This window comes from Corylus avellana, chromosome ca3 (assembly GCF_901000735.1).
Source record: "Corylus avellana chromosome ca3, CavTom2PMs-1.0".
In the NCBI taxonomy this organism is placed as follows: Eukaryota; Viridiplantae; Streptophyta; class Magnoliopsida; order Fagales; family Betulaceae; genus Corylus; species Corylus avellana.
The window spans coordinates 30330127-30351455 of record NC_081543.1 but is presented as its reverse complement, the minus strand read 5'-3'; the positions used below and the strand labels follow the sequence as shown (position 1 = coordinate 30351455).

General features: G+C 36.6%; 3 protein-coding genes and 1 non-coding gene across 5 annotated transcripts; all 4 read right to left on the bottom strand.

Annotated features, from left to right (window-relative positions):
• Positions 1-243: 243 nt before the first annotated feature.
• TRNAQ-CUG (transfer RNA glutamine (anticodon CUG)) lies at positions 244-315 on the bottom strand. The gene has a single exon. It is a non-coding gene; the product is annotated as a tRNA-Gln (tRNA).
• A 1039-nt stretch (positions 316-1354) lies between these two features.
• On the bottom strand, positions 1355-5013 carry LOC132175801 (F-box protein SKIP8-like). The gene is made up of 3 exons (XM_059587858.1): positions 4389-5013; positions 3410-3606; positions 1355-1799 (listed from the first exon to the last, which is right to left on the bottom strand). The coding sequence occupies exons 1-3, from the start codon at positions 4782-4784 to the stop codon at positions 1541-1543; spliced, it is 852 nt and encodes a 283-aa protein (XP_059443841.1). The 5' UTR covers positions 4785-5013; the 3' UTR covers positions 1355-1540.
• A 2299-nt stretch (positions 5014-7312) lies between these two features.
• Positions 7313-10878, bottom strand: LOC132174989 (SUN domain-containing protein 5). The gene is made up of 4 exons (XM_059586775.1): positions 10532-10878; positions 8548-9881; positions 8370-8455; positions 7313-7743 (listed from the first exon to the last, which is right to left on the bottom strand). The coding sequence occupies exons 1-4, from the start codon at positions 10725-10727 to the stop codon at positions 7509-7511; spliced, it is 1851 nt and encodes a 616-aa protein (XP_059442758.1). The 5' UTR covers positions 10728-10878; the 3' UTR covers positions 7313-7508.
• Positions 10879-11667: 789 nt separating this feature from the next.
• Positions 11668-20745, bottom strand: LOC132174804 (probable inactive ATP-dependent zinc metalloprotease FTSHI 1, chloroplastic). Of its 2 annotated transcripts, XM_059586485.1 has the most exons (15): positions 19865-20741; positions 19689-19773; positions 18632-19066; positions 18459-18512; positions 18294-18359; positions 17587-17682; positions 17377-17505; positions 15530-15582; positions 14630-14825; positions 14128-14242; positions 13783-14057; positions 13060-13143; positions 12860-12972; positions 12524-12773; positions 11668-12174 (listed from the first exon to the last, which is right to left on the bottom strand). In XM_059586485.1, exons 1-15 carry the CDS (start codon positions 20581-20583, stop codon positions 11989-11991), a joined length of 2856 nt encoding a protein of 951 aa, XP_059442468.1. In that variant the 5' UTR covers positions 20584-20741; the 3' UTR covers positions 11668-11988. The 2 variants fall into 2 exon arrangements, with proteins under 2 accessions (XP_059442468.1, XP_059442469.1); XM_059586486.1 differs by lacking the exon at positions 11668-12174 and having other exon boundaries at positions 12612-12773; positions 12876-12972; positions 19865-20745.
• Between the last annotated feature and the right edge of the window lie 584 nt (positions 20746-21329).

Here is a 21329-nt window from a genome sequence, read left to right as displayed (position 1 = left end):
TAAACTGACCACGCGGATACTAATATTTCTTTTAAGGACAAAATTTTCCTCCAAACTAAATGAAGATAATAATATTAGTGGCACGGCATAGAAGAGGATAAGGTTGGGATAGAAAAGGATATATGAAACTGTGAAGGCCTTATTTGGGTATGCAATAAATTGTGGGCGTTGAAACAAAGAGGCTAACAAGTAACAAGTACTTGAATGAAAAATGAAAACTGAAAACAAAAATGAGAGAAAAAGAGGTTCCACCGAGATTTGAACTCGGGTTACTGGATTCAGAGTCCAATGTCCTGACCACTAGACCATGGAACCTTGCTGGTTTACCTTGTCTGGTATATATATATATTTTCTAATAACCTTTCATTTCGTATATGTTGACCTTACTTCTATTGAATGTCATGTGACTTGGACATGAGTTGACAACGGCTTTATTTAGTGAATAATTTTACGAATTGAGAAAAAACGACCATTTTTCCTCAAAAATTCTTCTGTGCTAGAGCACTACCAGCAGCTCATTACCTTCCCTATGTTTAGGAAAAATCTAAAAAAAAAAAACACAAAAAAGCACCCACATCAAAAGCCCTAAATATAACCAACATCAAAGGACATGTACAGTGTTTCCAAATGCATTGGGAAATACTGTAGATGATCATTGCATTGGTAAACACTAGATGCCCAATGCATTATTAAATTATAAAAAACCGATTCTGTCTCCTTTCTCTTTCACATGTCCCTACAATTTTTTTTCTTTTCTTTTCTCTCATTGGTTACAATAATAAAAAGAAATAGTATTTAATTTGTATAAGTATTTTTTTATAGGAAATCAAAAAATAGTTTTATTTTCTAAATTGAGAGAAAATGATTGAAAAGCTGCTAGTGCTAGTGCTCTTATATAGAGTTTTATACTAAAATTTTAACTGCAACGGAGACTAGAATAAGTCCAAAATTTGTCCCCCCGTCAGCTTCACTATGATCTTTCCACTTTTTACAAGTGCCCATAGGTTCAGTCTAACTGTGCAAAAATTCATATTTTCAAGCCAAAAAAGGAAAGCAAATGAAATGCAAAAACTAGAAAGAAGAGGCAAATAGCCCTCTTGGATTTGACTTAGGTCCGTTGAAAAAACTACAGAAAATCTCTTGTAATTCGCCCTCCAATAGTTCTTTGCTATTTCCACTACAATTCCCACCCTGATTTACTCTGAATAGTGAATCAGAGTGGAAAAGGAAATGGTTAATTTCTTTCCAATTAAACTTCTGCATATTATACTTGAATCTAATTTCTTCTCTGGTAACTATATTTAAAAAAAATAAAAAACGTAAAAACAACAAAGATAAAGAGTGGAAAAAGAAAAGGCAAAAAGAGAAAGGGGGACCTTTTACCACGAAACAATCAAAACTGGGGGTTGGCAAAACCAAAAGGGATAATCCGACGAAATCACAGTGAAATTTCAAGCAAGCTGTTCCATCTAACAAATACCACTATTTTTTGTGACTAGTATTTAATATCTCATTGGTGTCATCTCTTCTTCTTCTTCAATTATGCATGCACAAGTTGTTGCTCCACCTCTCCATCCATGAGCATCACAGAGCTGTGATGATGCACCATATACCACCGCCCATTATGGAACTCAAAGACATTAGTTACGTTGAATGGCCCCGAATCGATGTCGATGAAGGTTTTCATGGTAACCCAGGCCATGTCTGTCAGAACACGAGCCCGTACATCTCGAACTTGAAAGTTGACCCCATGCTCCCAATTAAATGCAAGTTGCCAACTCTGTATTACAGCATTATACCTGAAGTTGGAAACAAAGATGACTCAGCTCCTGTTTAGTTCCAATCAAACATAAAAAAAAAAAAAACACACCATAACAGTAGAATTTAGGTAAAAACTCAAAGTCCCTGCAAACCCAACAGCTTTTGCAAGAATGAAAATGTCAACATATAACAATGTCTTTCTCTATCTAAAGCAACATTGTCATCTATAGTGATGTCTAAAACATTGGCATCATGACCACACCAAGAGATGGAGGTAAAAGTTCAAGCCAGGGCTTTGATTTGGTACATATTAAAAAATAATTCAGATAAAGTGTTATGATGTTCTTACTTGCAAAATGCACAGTAATAAAATATATAATACCCGGGCCACAGGCTAGGACCCACCTTACCCTATTTTCCGTTACTAAAACAGAAGAGATTGTCTCAGGATCCTATCTTAAGAGCATGCTACATCCACAGTGCTCCTGTAGGTTAGATGTCTCCACCATTAAAATAAAGCACCCTGCTTTTAAAGAACAAGTCTCTTCTACACTCGATTTCAATAAATTGATGAAGAATCTCTAACTATGAAGTTAAATAACACTTTGCCCCATCGGACAACTTAGGCAAGCGGGGCTAAAAAACTGCCATATAGCAGCTTCATCCAAACTGTCATAATGCTACAAACCAACATTTTTCCTTAGGAACTACAGATCAACCTGTAAACTTCATTAACAAACCAAATGTTGAACAAGCCAAAAGTCTAAGAGCTGCCATTCTGCAGACGAGCAAAACTAAACAACTGACAGTAATACCAATCACATCCCAAGTGCATAAATTTATACATGCACATAAAAAGCTACAGATATACATGTGCATGCGGTGCACACATATGAACATAGGTATGCACATAGACTGTATCTAAGCATAAATTGTACATAACAAATGCGTAATTAGTTCAGTACGAATATATGCACATAGTTCTAAACGTGGGCAACCTTTGCTTGGTATGGTCATTGACACGTGTAGGGTATTTGCAGCTCGCCTACTATGTCAAATCCCTACATGAAGACCATGTCATAAATCTCAGCTAGATTCAAGTATATCAGCAGCAGGTATTCCTGGGCTTGGCTCACCAAGTAGAATACATGTTTTCTTTCCTGCTACATGCTACATGGCTATAGCACAGTTGAAGCAACCCAGGTAAAAAAGGTAAAAAACAAAGAATAGCAGCACAATGTTATCGCACCATACGTCAAAATCCCTCCTAAAATAGTTACTAAAATCTCCAGTACATATCCAAGATCTAATGGGTCATATCTGGCTACTATCTTTGATATCATGACAACATTATGTGACCACACCCCAATAATTCAGAACATATGAGCAGCATATAGGTTAGGCTACTTGCTAAAACAGGCCAAACATGAAATAGCAGTAAAAAACAGATTAAAAAACAAAAAAAACAAAAGGGAATCTTTCCATCACTGGATGAACTTAACAGAGACACATATATGAAGCCAAATATTCTCTAAGAAAAAATAAAGCACCATAAATGATATATATGAACCAGGTTTCTCTAAGCAAGTCTAAAACATCATTTTAAAAAAAAATAAGTAATCGAAATATCAAGTCTAAAACATCATACCCTGAAAAGAGTTCTCCTGAGGCATGAACACACTTTACATAATCTGCATTGCGCCAAAAGTGACTCATTGCTTGAATAGACCTTTCTTTGATGATGTTAAAGAATTCAGCATTAATATTAACAATAGCTCTTGTAGCCGCATAGTAAGCCTTCCAGCCATTGGCTGGCGTCACACTATCCTGTTCCAACGTGAAGTCCTGAAAAATAATTTTAGAAACAAAAGGTTATCCATACATCCAGAAAGTTTCAGTGCATAAACAGCAGATGACATACAGAGAGCATGCAAGCAAGCTAATGGAAACCCAAGCCCCATATTGCAATCATTATATCCAAAGAAATGAAACCAATATTTTCAGTTAAATAGACCATATTTTCTATCCCTCATTCCAGAACACTTAACCGAACGCATGGGTATTATCTCCAGTCAAGATGGAATGATCCAAGCCATATTCCACTCTTGCATGTGAATTTCAAAACTCCATAAGAGATGTGAGTAAGTGTTCGAGTTCACCCCGGTCAAGTATATTAATGCTAATGATTTTAACAATGGAGTTGATGAAAGTAGTCGACTCCAACAACACTATAAAACAGACAGTGTGATAAAACACGTTGCTTTCAACAAAATTACATTAAACAGTAGAGGGTACATGCGGATTTTGCCGCAGAAAAACCCCACATTGGATTTAACAAAGTAATAACCCCAATTTCATCCATAAGAAAGAAATTCCTTTCAATCTTTGGCAAGATACACGCATAGTATGTGATCCAGAATAGCCTAAACTCATCAACCCACATCTCAAACTACACCAAAAAACCCAATTCTACAAAACCCAATGCAAAGTTGTTAAGTTTAACACTCAATTTGCTATTGGGTTCCAAAATATTTTAGCTCTTCTCAATTTGCTTCAAATTCTAAACCAAAATTCTCAACAATAACCACAATATCATCCGCAAGTTGCTCATTACACTCGCAATTTACCTTGTGATAGAGCGCTTTCCACGCATTGTCGTCATTGGCAGCCTTGCGCATGAGTGAGTTGGTCATGGACAAGCGGCACAGGCTCGGATAGTCCAAGTAGCTGAGCGCGTGCGTGGTAATCTCCGGCACCAGCTGCTCCATCATCGACGCGCCCGTCGCACGCTCCGCCACCGCCGCCGCAGCAGCCTTCTCAACCACCATATCCCTGACCGCAAACCCACCGTTACACGAGCAAACGCAATTACAAACCCTCTTCGCTGCCGACGTGGCGGAGTCTCCCCCTTCCGATTCGGGGGCCCCCCTGCAGAAGGCGATTGATCGGACGGCGAGAAGCGCGAGTAACAAACAGAGCGCGGTGACTGTCGCGGCTACAAGGAAGTATTGGGTTGAGTCCATTCACAAGACATTAAAGCTACGAAGGACATGAAACCCTAGGGAATCAAATTATTCCGAACTCCTGTAAAGTCGCACTGTACGACGTCGTTTGATGAGAAACTTCAACGAGCTTTTTGGTTTTTGAAACCCTAGAATGGGTTTGCACTTTGCAGAAGGTAGAGGACGAGGGTGGTGGTATGGTGGTTGTGTGAGTCGTCGTAACTGACTCGGAACAAACTCGAGCGTCTACTTTTTTACTACTTTCCGAACATTGACCCAATCATAACGACTAGTCGTTTTACAGTACATCTAAGTTCTAACAGAAACAGTTAATCATCTTTACGGATTTATTTATTTATTTTGGATAACGTTGTAAAGACCATAAATATTTTAATTTGACATGCTTTTGAATCGGTTCAACCATAAATAGTATATTTGGTTGTACATGTTTTTAGTGTGATAATTTTGATCAAATTCAAAGTATTTTCCGCTCATCAAAGAAAATAAGATTAATGGGATGTAAAAGGATCTTTTTTTTTTTTTTTTTTTTTTAATGTTTCAATGTTTTGTCATTTTCATAGATTTTTTTTTTTTTTTTTAGATGATATTTCAAAAGGCTGATATATTTGAGAATATGGCTGTAATCAAGTTGAGTATTGAACGTTCGAGATCAGTTCATTTAATTTTTTTTCGAACACTAGCCAAATTAGAACTTATCACCAAGCTAGATAATCTATTTAAGTTCGATTTTATTTATGAGTTGCTCAATTAAATATCATGATTGTTTAAATAGATTAAACTCAACTATAAATAAACTCATTATGTGCACGCGCGCGCACACATATAATATTATATTTATCATATTAGGAAGAGACTTCTTTTCTACTTAAGATGTTCTCATTACAAAATTAAAGTAATACTATAAAAAATAATAATAATGAAATACAAATTTATACAAGCTTATATAAGTCAAATTGAGTTCTTACGAGTATAGCTCATTTTAATAATCGAGCATAATTTTTTGTTCCCGGTTAGTTCATTTATTAAATGAACTAAGACTGATTTGAGTTTACCTAAACCAAGCAGGAGCTTGTTCGCGAGTTGCTCTATTGATTTACAGCCTTATTTGAGAACATTTGACGTGTTATAGAATCAACTATGTTATAAACAATATATTTGGTTATAAATTTTTTCAGTGAGATAATAATTGGTTTTAGGTTTAATCTATGTTTTGGTTCGATATATATATATATATACACACACACATTAATCATAAATTACTATATAGTGTTTAGACTTAAATATAAACTAAAATAGCTTTCAGACTAAATTTAGGATTAATTCAAAGTAGTTTGAACATGAGTCTCATAAACTAAATATAGAATGACCTAATTTATAGTTGATAGAATTTAGATTAGGGTTAGTTTGGAATAAAACCTAACCAATTTAGTTTAGGGTTAGTTGATTGGAGCGTTGAAATTTGGTTTGACCCCCAAACTTTTGGTTTATTGTAACATCAATTACTAGGAGTGAGAATAATGCACATTGTATCAGTTAAGTATGATGTTTCCAATTGGAAAGATACAATTGGGCCTTGTTCTTGGGGGTGGGGGGACAAGTGAGATTTCATTAATAAAACAAAGCAAAATATAAATGGAGGGACACCCCCAACAAAGACTCTAGTACAATCATTTTGCAAAATAAAACTTAACAATATTTGGAAATTGGCCTAACAAGTGGTCCAAGCTCAATAATTTATTGGCATATAGTCCAAAAAAGAGATTGTTGAAAACATCAGTTTTTTAGGCAGTTTAATGGGTGGATTGTTTGGAGAAACACTTATTGCAACTATAAGAGAGCTTGGAAGCCACAGTAGGGACGATAATAATGATAATAATTCAACTGGAGCCGCCGAAAAGAGTAACACTACGATGTCTGGCAAAAGAGGTGCCCAATGGAGGATGCAATTGCCTTTTTTCAAGTGTGTGTCTGAATTAACCATTTTAAAAAGGAAAAAAATAAACTCAGAGTATACAAGTAAGGCCAAGTTTGATTAAACTGTCCCCTTTTCCTTGTGTTGTACTTAGATGGTACCCCAAGCTCCACCACTTGAAATGATGACCTACCCTAGTCACCATGAGGAAAAAGAAAACTAAACATAGAATAGTGTTTCAGTTTGATCGAATATTAATTAAACAATTGAATAAATCATTTTTATCAATTTAAGCTTTTAAAACAAGTGATATTTAACATGATATCAGAGTAAAAGTCACGAGTTTTTATCTTCTTCGTTCACCTTTCATTTCAATTAAATATTTCACATGTTGAATTTCTTCACTTATGAAGGGAGAGTTAAAAGCCATATCTCACATGCTTCTTATTGTTGAGTTTGCTGGTGAGAACTTTGAGTGCATGAACTAGAATCCTGCCTTATTTTGATGTCCTTGATGATGCTCTTCCAATCTCAGATTTACTTTCACAATCTTCCTAACTTTGGAGACACAAAACCTTGCTATACATTAATTTTCACAAATTTCAAGAAACAGAAACAATGACAAACAGCATCTTCAACATAGGCGCCATACTCAAGTTTCAGCATGTAGTCATACAGCAAAATGGTGAATCCATTCCCATAAAGTAACACGAACTGTTGCTGAAAGAAGTTTCTTCTTTAAGCAAAAGCTATAATTAGAAAGAGACCCAAATGCCACTGATTTGATTTACCAGAGCTACAAAATTGAGGGACTAGCTATAGATCAAGGTAATAAAAATCGTCATACTACTGCTTACAAGAATCAAAACCCAACCTCTACTTGTTTGGCATATCTTATCAGACTGCCAGGCTCCAAAAAATGTGAAAATTTTTGCTAAAACTAGCTTGAGAATTGCGAAGCACACAAAGAATAGACTGACTGCTAGAACAGAAAGTTCTTTACTTTCCAAACTTGCTTGATCGCTTACAACCTTTTCAACATCTAACCTGTGGCAATAAAGGAAACAGAAACAAAAAACATGTCAGAAACAGTAAGTGTGAAAAACATGAAAATAAATGGAATGCAAATATGCTATATAAGTAAGTCATTAGACACAATAAGAAGAATGGATGAGATAATAATGCAAGAAGCAATTAGTTTGATTATGGGAAATAGTAAAGGTTTTGCAGATTTTCAGTTGAGTTGAATATCAGAGAATCCTGAAGCCAGTCAAAAATCACTCTGTTAACATTGTAAAGCATAGCAGTTATAGCTTTAATCTCAGCATTATTATGATAAAGAAACAAGAGATATTTGGTTTTTGTGCCACTTAAGGGACTATGTCTCATACTCTCATCTAAGAAGCGGATTGTTAATTGACTACTTCAGAATGATAAAATGGGAAGCAATCCATCTAGTAATAGAAGACATTCTAATTTCTAAACAAAAACAACTGTAACAATAACCGTTTGCAGCTTTTGAGGTGTTAAACTAATGATTAAGTGATTAAATTTATCTCTTCCTATCAGCTTAAGCTTTGGGATAACTAGTAATTTAATATGAGGAAGATAATTAATAAATGAATAGAGAAGGTATAAAGGAACTCTGATGATAAAATAGACATATTCCCTACCTTAGCATGTTATTTTCTCTGATCAATACTTCCATTTGAGATGATACAAGAGCTTTCCATAGCTGAAGGTTAACAATTCCTTTTTCCTGCAGAAACAAAGGATCCAAACAATTAGGTGGATACACAAAGCTACTCAGCCTGAGAGAGAGAAAGAAAGAGAGAAGCAGTCAGACAGTACCATACTCTCCTTCCAGCCCAAGAGATCTTTGATCTCTCCTCTACTTTTCTCCAAAAGCGACAATATTCTTGATAGCTCCTTATCAAGCTCTGGTAGAACATCCCCTTGTCTTCGGTTCAATTCTTTGATATACTCCTCCAGCACAGATAAGTTCAACTCGAGGGACCTCACCTTCTGCATCAAAATCTTCAGAACAGTGTCGCCAGGTATTCTACCACTTGGCTGTTGTCTAAGCTCTATTACAGGATCCGGAATGCCGTTCAAAATTGCTGAAGATTTTGTTGCAGCTCCATTGAGCTTTTGTCCATCATTGCCACTCTCTGACACTACACCAGCAGTACTCTCAGTGGCATTTTGAACGTCAAGTGGACCAGCTTCTAGTTTTAAAGAAGGAATTGCAGTTGAATTAGGATCTGGCAATATGCTGAGAACAGGTTCTGCAGAAGTCACAATGAGATCTTCAAGCATCCGCTCCATTGCATCAACACCATACACCTCTACAACACTCAATGTGCAGTAGAACTCTGATCCATAATGACTACGTAAATTTAATTTTAAGTATCGTACCCATTTAGGTTCGGGCAGCTTGAAGCACTGAGTATGCTTGACATTAGCAGCAACAAAAGTTCCCAAAGGGGACCATGTTTCTGTTGGATAGCTTAAACTGCCAGACAATTCAAAGTCCTTGAAATTAGAAGAATAATGTTCAAAGTTTGCAATTTTGACAGTAACAACCAGAGTCTCTTCTGCAAGCTCGATCACCACAAACTTGTCCCCCACAGAACAAGGATTTCTCAAGTACTTGTCATGATCCTTTCCCAAAATGTTACTAGCTCCTTTTGCTTCCTTATTATGAGCCACCACCTTTGCACCCTTAGATGCAGAGGCATAGTCGTATGCCGTTCCATCAAGTTCAAGCCGGTGGGTGATGTTAACAAGCCGGCTTGGTGAGGCTTGACTTTTTTCTTGCCTTGTTATGTTTCGGAACTCATCAAGATTGAGATAGGCGGGATTAGAAGTTCTCCCACTTGGAAGTTGTTCTGCTTGATTAATTGTTTTGTCTTCTTGTGGTTCTTGTGGTTGTACTTCACATGCTAAAGCAGCATAATTACCTACAACACCCCAAACTACTTCCGTACTATTGTTCTCCGGATTGGAATTTGCAAAGTTCTGATGAACATTGGGATTGTTACAACTAGTTGACATATTAAGCTCTAACAAAATCCCGTTCATGTAGTTATTGCTTCCGTTTGTGATATATGAATAAGCATGGTCACCAAGCTCATCATTGCAAGCACTAGGAGGAGTGCTTCTGTTATCAGGAGGTGAATTCTCTGAAGTACATTTACTTCAATCAATATGACAGCATGTAAGATATAAATAAATGATACACCCAATGATAAAAGCCTAACTTTTTTCAATTTGCTAAAAGCACACAAATCATTATCAAAAAATGGAATCTTATGAAATGATAATTCTGTTACAATATATTGATAAATTGATTAAAATTACACTCTCCTATCATCGGGTCACTGGTAGTTTATCAAATTCAAATCCACCCGTTTTAAGATTTCAAGTTAAATTATTTCTTCTCAGAAACAAAAGGTTGCAGAAAAACCACAGGAAAGGGAAAGAAAGGCAATAATGGAACTCCATATGGTAAATTTTCCAAATAAAAATGTCAAATTCTTACTTATCTAAGTCGTGTATAATTACTTGGCTAATTAACTGAACTACGTCTTAGACAAGTAATTAATTCTATATTTCTATTCCACGTTTGTTTGGCTATTTTAGATTGATTTCCCTATCATAAGAGGTAAACACCAGATATAAAGGCTTCAACTTTCAGCTCTTTTGTTTGGTTTCCTCGAAAACAAACAGAGACGAAAGCAAAATAAAACAAACAAAGCCAACAGAAAAGAAGGAATTCACCTATAATTCAAACCCATTAACCCAAAAAAAAAAAAAGTAAGTGAGAATTGACCTCCATTTCCGTGGCCAAGACCAAGTCTGAAGTAGAACAAGAAGACAAGGCACCAGAGCGAGAAGATCAAAGACAAGGAAAGCTCATATAAGCTCCTCCTCTTGTTTTCGTTGCCATCTCTGCTATAGTTGCTTTTGTTGTTGTCGTCAATGGTTTGGCCTTTGGTATTTAAGGACACGCTCCGAGGCTTCTTCATCTCTCATTCGCGCAGAAAAAAGCTGTGGAGTAGACGGATTTATTCTGGGTCTCACTTGTCTCATCCAACAGAAAGAGAAAGACACAGAGAGAGAGAGAGAGAGAGAGAGTTCCTCAGAAATTCGAGAGACGAGTATTAGACAAATGTTGGTCTTTGGTTTTTGTGGCTATTTTAGTTTGTCTCGCGGAAACTACTTTGTGCCATGAACATGTGTGGGCATGGCTAGCCGTTATTGGAACTTGGATGGACCAAGTGTGTGCTATAATTAAGGGGGTAATTTGAGTTTAATTAGTTTTCAATATTTGAGCAACATGCCAACATTGGGCAATCGAACCCATTTAGTTTGAATAGAATCTTCTTTCTTTCTTTGGCTGAGCAAATAGTATATCAACTTGGATTCAGTTACCAAATTCGTTAGAATTGAGACACGTGTCTCTTATATTTTATGGTGAAATATGTATCCCAATTCTAAGTTGAATTAGTTTTCAATATTTGAGCAACATGCCAACATTGGGCAATCGAACCCATTTAGTTTGAATAGAATCATCTTTCTTTTTTTCTTTGGCTGAGCAAATAGTATATCAACTTGGATTCGGTTACCAAATTTGTTAAAATTGAGACACGTGTCTCTTATATTTTATGGTGGAATGTGTCCCAATTCTAATAAGTCAACTTTTAACTATAATTATTTTCAAAAAAAAAAAAAAAAAAACTTTTAACTAAAATTAGACTCGAGCCAAACCGAATTAACTTGACTTGTCAACTAATCATCCAATTTTTGTTGTTATCAAGATTTTAAAATTTTCTAAGCAATTATTGGTGGAAATTTAGTCCTATCAATATTTATCACTTTGTTATTTATTATCATCTATGGTAAATAATAAATTCAAAATGATAATAAATATGATAACTAACAAAATGATAAATACTGATGAGAAAATATCCTCAAAAAGAAGAAAAATGTTATATATTCTTCCCACTTCTAATACATATATTACCAACAGAAAAGAATATATCAATCTAACCATTCATATTAACAAATGAACCAAAATTGCAGGATGACTCTCTCTCTCCCTTCTTGGGAATGTTTTACTAAGGGATGCCATATCTCATTCTTCCCTCCAAACTAGTGAAAGATGAGGTGTGATCTCTAGCCAATTGAACTACCCTCGATGTATCATATCATTTCATTAAAAGATAGATAGGCCATGTCTGATCAGAGCCGATATCAAATATGGAACTGCACCAAGTATCTCATTCACTAGGTTTCTCCTTTAGACGGGGTTAGAAGGGCATACTCCAAATCATACTCTTTTCCTTGTTTGACAAACGGAAGGCTTCCAGGATTTTCCTCCTCCAAAAGACGAGTTATAGGCGTTTGTGGAGGGTACTTGTTCAAGACGAAGTCAAGTTCTTCCCCACTGATTTCCTTCTGATCGAGAAGAACCTGAAAGCAAAGGCATAGTGAGATCACAAACTGCTGCACCGAGTTCTACATGAGGCATGAAACGTTAATCTATCTATTTTTCTAAAAATTTTGTTATGTCACACGTTGGCTGGGAGTAAATTAGTGGGAGTAAATTAGTAGGACTGGCAATTTTTGACACAACCCCCGAACCCAACATGAAATTAGTGAATTAGGATGGAAGGGTTTGACCCGTTTAATTTAAATAAGTTAATTTGAAGTTGGCCTAATCTTATATCCATGTCTCAACGCGACACGAACCCGACACGCGAACACAAATAATACCCCTATAAATTAGCCTACCACCTGTAGGCAACCCACATCAAATTACCTTCACAGCTTTGAGCAAAGCTGCATGGTGCCTCCTAAGCAAAGAAACCGTCCTTTCATACATGTTCTGTATCAGCTCCTCAGTCCTCTGTGCAATTTGATCATCTAAATTGAAGTTGACTGGGGGTTCAATCAGACCATAGTCATCATAGAGAGATCCTTCAAAGTCCAGCCTTGGTCCTATAAATTTAGCTTTCTTTCTCCAAGGTGGTGGTTCTCCATGTATGACCATTGGATTCTCCAAATTCCATCTGTTTGAGAGGAAGAAAGGGCCTTGTATTAGAAACAACAAAGCAAGCAGGAACTTGGAGAATGCAGATGTGGTTAAAGGACCAACATGGTTAAAATTTTACGAGCAAGCCAAGATGCATCTGCAAGGTAGTCAACCGATGCCCTTGACGTGTCCCGTCCATAAATAACCTCCTCGGCAGCCCTCCCTCCAAGTAAAACCTGTACATTGAGATAAAATCAATTAAAAAGACGATGCACTCAAATAAAGAACTATCAGTACAAAACTAGACAACATGAAGTGCACACCTGAAGGCGGTGCAACAGTTGAGGCCGGCGTTCAAACATGTATGCTTCATCATCAAGTCGATTAAATACAAGTTGAGATAATGTCTGCATTGCATCAATTCAAAGATTTACACCATGAACAGGCAACAAGAAGATATCCGAGTCAAATCCATCTATGAAAAACTAAGCCAGGATGGTGAACTCCTCACAGGAAGATAGGTACCAACCATAAACCTAAAGTAATCCTATATAGAGTCCGTTTGGGATTGCGTCATGAAGGGTAAAAAGTACTTTTAATACCTAAAAAGCTGTGTAAAACCAAAAGTTAGCATGTTTGGTAAAAAATTTCAAAAGTGCTTTTTTGACTTCTTTACTCTTAAAATGGCTAAAATGCACTTTTGGCAACAGCTTCATTTTTAAACTTCTGCCAAAAAATAATTTTTGACTTAAAAGTTTTATTTCTCAAACACAATCTCAAACATGTTCATAATCTCAGTGGATAACCAGTGCTCCAATACCAAACACAAGTTCCATAGGGGCTGTTCCATATGACAATGTCTACACTCTTTTTTTTCTTAAGCAACAATGTCTACTTAATAACAGTAATGACTACTAATAGTTCATTTAGAAGGAATGGTATTGATTTTTGGCTTAGTTATAGATGGAAGTCAGACAAACAACATGAGCGGCATATATTTACAAAGAACGTTTGGATGAAAGAAGCTAGGGAAATAGAAAGAGGACCTGACCACGAGGGACAATTGAAATGCGATCGCAGCATTCAACTTTTGCATTCTCAAATCGCCTGAGCAGATGAGATGTCATTGCAACTCCCACTTCAGTAGTAGCCCTACGACATTGTCCCTGATGTCCCAATTCTATTCCAACACGTTTGGGTCCTACCGTAAGTCTGTCGACTGCATCATCCATGTCTGACTGAAGAATTGACTGATGCCCTTTCCTGACTGCCACAAGGGCAGCCTCTTGGACTAATTGAGCCAACCTTGCTCCCGTCCATCCTGATAATTATATACATGGTTTGAAAAAAGGAAATGATGACTTGGTAAAATAATAGAGAGATATGCATACCGGGCAGGTTCTGAGCATAGACCGACAAATCAACAGTCTCTGACATTTTCACTTTGCTTGCATGAATTTTCAGAATTTCCGATCTCCCTTTAGCACTAGGAGGACGAATTCTTATCTAGAAAATAAAAACACAGATCACAATGACCAGCTAACCACTATTTGATAGAGCTAGCAGAGAACTTAAGAAAAATCTAGCAGGAAACTGATCTAGTTGAATACATGTCACATCCATATTCATCATTAAGTCAGTAAATTCTTTTATTTATAACTATCATGCATGACAGATCCAACCAATAGTTGGTCAAGAACAACAGCATACCAGTGTCAGACATAGATGTATACTAATAGATATGATGGCAAGTGAAAAAGAAACAGTTGTATCCATCAAATCAAGACAGGTAGCTTAACTTCTTTTTTTTCTTCCTTTTTTCTTTCTTTTTCTCTCTTTTAAAATGAGATTGAAAGCTAATAAATGCCATCTCATTCAGTAATGAAAACAAACCTTGCGATCGAAACGACCTGGTCGAAGAAGTGCAGGATCTAACAAATCCCTACGATTTGTAGCAGCTAAAAATATAACACCTTTACCAGTATCGAAACCATCAAGCTCTATCAAGAGCTGGTTCAATGTTGTTTCCCTCTCTTGAGTAGCTGCATTATACAGGTGGTCTGTAGATTCCTTGAAAATTCCTTGACGCCTGATCATAGAAAAACAAACACATGATCATTCATTCATTTGTGTGCATTTAAAGCTTGTTGAACATGACTATTGATAGACAGAACCTTGCACAACTTGGCATATTTTATTTCGCAGCCATTCATAAATTTTCCTAAAATTTGTTTTACTGTTGATCATGCAACATTCAAAGAAACCCACTCTATCTTCCCCAATCAAATTGTATGGACAGCATCATTTTCCCTATCACATTAAATGAAAATGGTACCCCGGGAATCTCATGTATCTCAATCTTAAATATGGTCTCATTCAAAAAACCTATTCCAAGCACAGCATATCCTAGCATAGCATTTAGGCCTGACTCGAGGGTTATGAAGGGACAAACAAGATATACTATGGAACCAAAATCTATGTAGTTCTAACCAATTCATATCTGATACATGCAAGAAAAGACAATGGCTCCGAGCCAACCAATAACATGCAAACCTATTCACGAGTTCTAACACAATTTATCCACCATCCACTAATGTGGAAATAACAAAATTATTTCCAGATTCCCCTATAACCTCAGCTTAAAAATGAGTTCAAGCAACACCCATCGGACAAGAGAGAGAACCAGGTATAATATTTCCTTCATGAAGTTCTTCTATTTATCACAAACATAATACACACACACCAATTGAGATATTTATGAAGTTATTGTTTTGTTCAAACACATATCCGTACCTAGTTGCCAATGCGTCAATTTCATCAATGAATATGACAGATGGTTTGTTTACCTGCACAGAGGAAATTGTGATGCTCTCAGAAAATTACTTCCAAAGTAAGCACATACACCAAGCACTAATTTACCAAGGGAACACTGCAATGATAACCAGAAACCTATACTGCTTAGCCAGAAAACTACGTAAGATTATACTATGTTACTGATGTACAAGTGTCCTTGGGAAACCATAACTCGTCCTCTTTTCCTTGATAAGTCTCTCCACCTTTCTTCACAAACATGAATTTGTGCAGCAGACACGCAAACAAAAGAAGAAAAAAAGTCGATGAAACTTTTATAGCTTTCAATTATCTAGCCTTTTCATTTCTCCTTGTTGCCTTTTTTTTTTTTTACTTGATTTCACTTCAACAATACACAAAGTTCACTTATTCTTAAAATGCCACCTCAACTAAGCAAAACAACAAAATAATAATAATAGTGTGCCGCACTAGCCCTATCTCTGGTAAACATGTCCAAGGATCTTCCATACAATAAAGCAAAATTGCATCTATATAGTAAACAACATTTACAAAAATAGAAAATATTCAGTTAATGTGCTTTCCAGACAAATAAACTTCGTTAATACCCAGTGACACAATGTGGAGAGAATCAATGTTTTGTGCTGCATGGTGCTTTTTTAGGTAATAAATTTCATTAAAAAAAAGGAAATTCCAAAAATTGAAGAAATCCAACAAATTTGAAAAAGAAAATGTAGTAGCCACCATCCAATCATAAAGAGCTCTCAAGAACAAAAACTTCAGCCTCATTATTGGTGATTCAACATCTTCAAATGTCTCTGCATTCCTTTCTCTCCAAAGACACCACATTAAGCACAAAGGAATCACCTTCCAAATTTGACCACAACAATATCTACTAAAGTGTCCTCTCAAGCAATGCAATAATTCTCAACAACCATTTTCGGCATGACCCACTTAACTCCAAACATGCAAAACACAAGAGTCCACATCTGTTACTGATGTAGTGATAAGAAATAGATGATCCACTGTCTCCCCCATTCAAATTACACATGCAACATCCATCCACAATGCTTATTCCATGCTTGCTCCCCTGATGCTATTGTCCAACTGAAAAAAAAAAAAAAAAAAAAGGCAACTTTTGGTGTAGCTCCGAACTTCTTCCAAGAAAAAGAGCTGCCACCCCCTGACCTTAATTTCTTATAATACCTCTTAAACTCAAAGCCACAGCTTCTAGCAGGAGTCCAAATCATTTTGTCCTCACCCTCCTGATGAACCTTGGTAAAGTATTTCAAGAAGTGAAACCAAGGACTCTGATTCCCAATCTTGCTCTGCTTTGAGAAAATCTTGGCTTCCAATGAAAACTCACTAGACTAGTACGTATATTCTGCCATCGATACATCTTTCATCCCGTGCAACTTGAAAAAGTTCAGGAAATGTGTCTTTAAACCTTGCATCACCACACCTAGATCGCCAAACCCAAATTTGGGTGCAAATCCCCTACCTTGAACAAAATAAATTTGGAAAAGTTCCCCCACTTACTTCTAATCTTCTTCCATAAGCTGACTCCATAAGGACCTCTTATCACATCAAAACACCAACCGTCCCGAAGAAACCCCATACTTCTTATCTACATACAGTATCCCTCTCCTTCACCTAACACAACAACCATTTTCCAACTAAAGCTTGATTTAAAACCAGTGACTTTCTAACCGCCAGAAAGACTTACTCAAGACTAAGTTTGGAATGTAGAATGTGAACTAAAAGGATATAAGCTCAATGACAAGCAACAGGGAACAACAAAAATCAAATCCAAAATAGGAAGTATAAATTACCTTGGCTCTCATAAATAGATCCCTAATACGAGCTGAACCAACACCAACTAAAACTTCAACGAATTCAGATCCGGCCATTTGGTAAAATGGAACACCAGCTTCACCAGCAATGGCCTTAGCAACCAGCGTCTGTAAAATCATGAATAAACCTTCAGAATCCTTATGGAAAATTTCACCCACACAATTGCAAAACCAGAGGATGATAACTACCTTGCCACATCCAGGGGGACCCTCTAAAAGAACTCCATGTGGAGGTTTAATCCCCATTTTATCAAACAGTTCTGGGTTCTTCAAGTACCTCACCAACTAGTCATTATAACGTTAATGATGTTAATAAATTTTTCATTAATTACAATCAGACTATAGTTAAAATGAGACAAGGACTTTCCATATATAAGAATTCATAAATACTACAAATTTACTGGAGAGAACTAACATTTCAAAAAAACAATCAGAAAATCAGGATTAAGGAAAAATTGTCACAAGGAATACATAAAAGAAGATAACCATCAAGCTAAGCAACAAATGAAATCAAAAGTTCATGCTTTTTTTTAAAAAAAAAAAAAAAAATCATACCTTTAAGCATTTTGAAATAATGCCACTGAAAAATAAAATAAAATAAAATAAAATAAAAACTGACCAGAAGTATGGTCAAAATTTGCAACCTTTAAGCACATTTATCGTAAGTTCAAGGGAAAAGACCTTTGACCTCCTGATTAAACCTTCATTAAATCACACAAGGAAAAGAGATAAATCACTTCATTATTTTTTCTTTTCCTCTTTGTTAGCAGCCTTCATAAAGATTCCAAAATTTATTCATAGCTCAGCCGTAATAGAGAAAGAAAATAGCAAAAGAAAGGAAAGCAAGCATGTACAATAATCTGTGATATATTCTATGAGATTGGCAGATACAAAACCTCTTGGAGTTCTTCCACTGCCTCATCTATCCCTGCCACATCACTAAACTTAACTCCAGTTGAACCCTGAAAGAGTGTCATTCCAAAAATGGACATTTAAAGAATGTGATCCAGAAGTCTAACAAATTTGGAAAAATGTGCAAAAGAGTGATCTTAAAAACTAACATCAACACGAGCTTCAGCTTTAGATCGTGAAAAATCAATTCCTTGCCACAGATCCTGTATATGAAAAAAACAATATTTAGTATGAACCTTGCTGATCAAATCCACAGCCAAATTCAGGCATATAATTAACAGAGAAGACAATAAACCAAACTATATAATGAAGTAACATTTACCCACTTCCTGAAGTTCTTAGGTCTTCTCGAAAGTGTGAAACGGACAAGAAGAACCATAATCAAAAGGACAAACGTAATTGGTTTTAACATCTCAAGGCTGGCAGATACACCGCCGAAAGTGTAAAATTGAGAGAGCTTAGAGAAAATCCCTCCATCACTGAAAAGATCAACAACATTATCCCAAACTCTCTCTAAAATTCCAAGTATGAGACCAAAAAAAAGCTTCAGAAATGGTTTGACTATAGGCCATACAACATATACAGTGGCCACAAAGATGAAACTGGTAACAGCAAATACAGCAGAGGCCAGAAACCCCCCAACAACAACTGCTGCAGTAGCTATCAGCGCTGTCAACATTCCAAGCTCCACCATCATTCTGCTAGATATGGAAGATGCCACCGGATGAGGGTAATCTAGTACTTTTCCCACCCAAGACTGCAGCAACAGATTCAAGAAGAACAATAGAAAGAGTTACAGAAGGATCTCCCGACTTTTTAACTTATGTTCTACATATAATTGTCTGTGCCAACCACACAATGCATATATGATGCAAATGTTGAGTCAACCAAATATTGAAGTGTAGAAATGGCTCTAATACACTCAAGAGAATATAAACAAACATTCAGTCCTTATATGACATGAAAATAAATTAATTGAGGCAATTATAAAAGCTGAAATTAAGACCCAAAGAAAAAGGAACATGTTGATATGCAAGCATGTGAATAGATTGACATTTTAAAATGGAACATCTGTTCAACCATCCTCGTATTTCTTATAAATTTGGATTTTAACTTCAGTTTCACACTTCAGACTTCTTTGCCCGTGTTTTCTATTTTATTAAATACACAACTATTGAAACCAAAACATCCAGTTTTTGTAGTTTTTTAATATACAACCAATTCAACCATAAAGGGATAGAATGTGCATTCACATCATCCAGAAATATACCATAACATGATTGATTACTGATTCACTTGGCGTTTCTTACAACGACTCGCTATTTGATCCAAAAGTAAAGATTCGCAAATCAATTTCAACAGAGTGAAAGAATTATTACCATACTGTGCCTCTCAATTTCATATCGTGGACCAGTGTACTCCTCCAAAAGTGCTTGACCTTCATTCTCATCCAGCCTCATAGCCCTACAAAGGCACTTAAAGTCTATCAACGAACTGCAGACAAACAACCACAAAACATTAACTCTTAGTAATCTAATTGGTGGGTAATCTTCACCATTTGGTTCTATGCAAGCTCTTGTCACCCGGTATTTCTTTCAACTCCACAATGAAATCCCTATGACCATTAACATAAGACATGCCGGTATCCTCCTTTGAAGTCAACAACTTAACTTTATCGCTCCTCGTTGCTTTCAGAAAATCCTCAAAGCTCATTCTCGGCAACACCTCCAAGGTCCTATCGAATTCCTCCTCCTCTGACAATGCCGACCCGAAAATCTGCTCGGGCACATAAAGCTTCCCTCTATACTCCCTCAAAATATCCTTCAAATGCACAGCCTCATCCCCTACTCCACTCTCATTTCGACCCTCTCCGTTCTCTCTCTCCGCCTTCGGCATCAAATTCAACCTTTTCGCCAAGAATTCGATAACACCCACATCAGGATTCTTGCCCAAATCCTCTTTTTCTTTCAAAGTGTAAAACTTGTTGCCAATTCGGTACTTGGATTCGACCTGGCTTGGGTTCTCCTTCAAAACCCGGGTCACAAAATCGTCTTTGGTGGTTTCGCTGGCCCCACTGGCCTGTGATGAGGACTCTGAATTCGACTTGCACAAGACTGTGAATGAATTAGGAAGCAGTAAACGCGAATAAATTGGGGTTTTCCGAGTGAAATTCAAGCTTTTGGAGTGAATAAGAATTGGGTGTGATCTTCCGATGTGGGTATAGGGTTTGGGGAGGTGAACCCTAGGGGTTGAAAGAATGTCAATGGAGGTCATTGCTTGAGCTGAACTGGGTTGCAAGGGTTTATCCAATCAGGGTTTTTGAAAGCTTATGCTGAGAATGTGACAATTGAGCTCATTTTTCTTTGGGGGAAATGGACAACAGGTTTATGAAATTAGGGGATTTTATCAGGAAAAAAAAAAAAAACAAAACAAAAACAAAAACCAAAAAAAAAACTCTCTGTGAACTACTGAAATGAGTGCAAGAGGAAACTTTGAAACTTGCAGAGGTTTTTTCAGTTTTATCCGGTCAGATGGGTAGCCAGGCCACACTTTTTTGTTTTTTGTTTTTTTTTTTTTTCAATGGAGGCATTTTTTAAATTCAACGTGTGTGAAGAGACAATTTTGAAAATTGTAGCACCCAAAAACACACATTTTGAACACATGCACCTCTAATATATGTACTAGCATGAGAGCTCTTACTATCATGTCATTCTTGATAATATTATTTTTGCAGCTTTTAATTACTATGTAACATATCATCAATTTAAGAAAAATGTAAAAAATAAAAGTAAGAACAATCACACCAAATTAGAGGAAAAAAAAAAAAGGTTAGCCGGCAAGACGCAGGCCAGACCCACAGCTCGGGTCTCGCCAGACCCACGCCGTGAGTCTCGCCGGACCCACGGGTCTGGCCAGCTGTAAACGCCTCAAATCCCGCCGGCCGTGACCCGCCTCAAAACCCGTTTCTAATACCTCGAAACTCGTTTTTTGATTCAAAACTAAAATTTAGAGATGGAAGG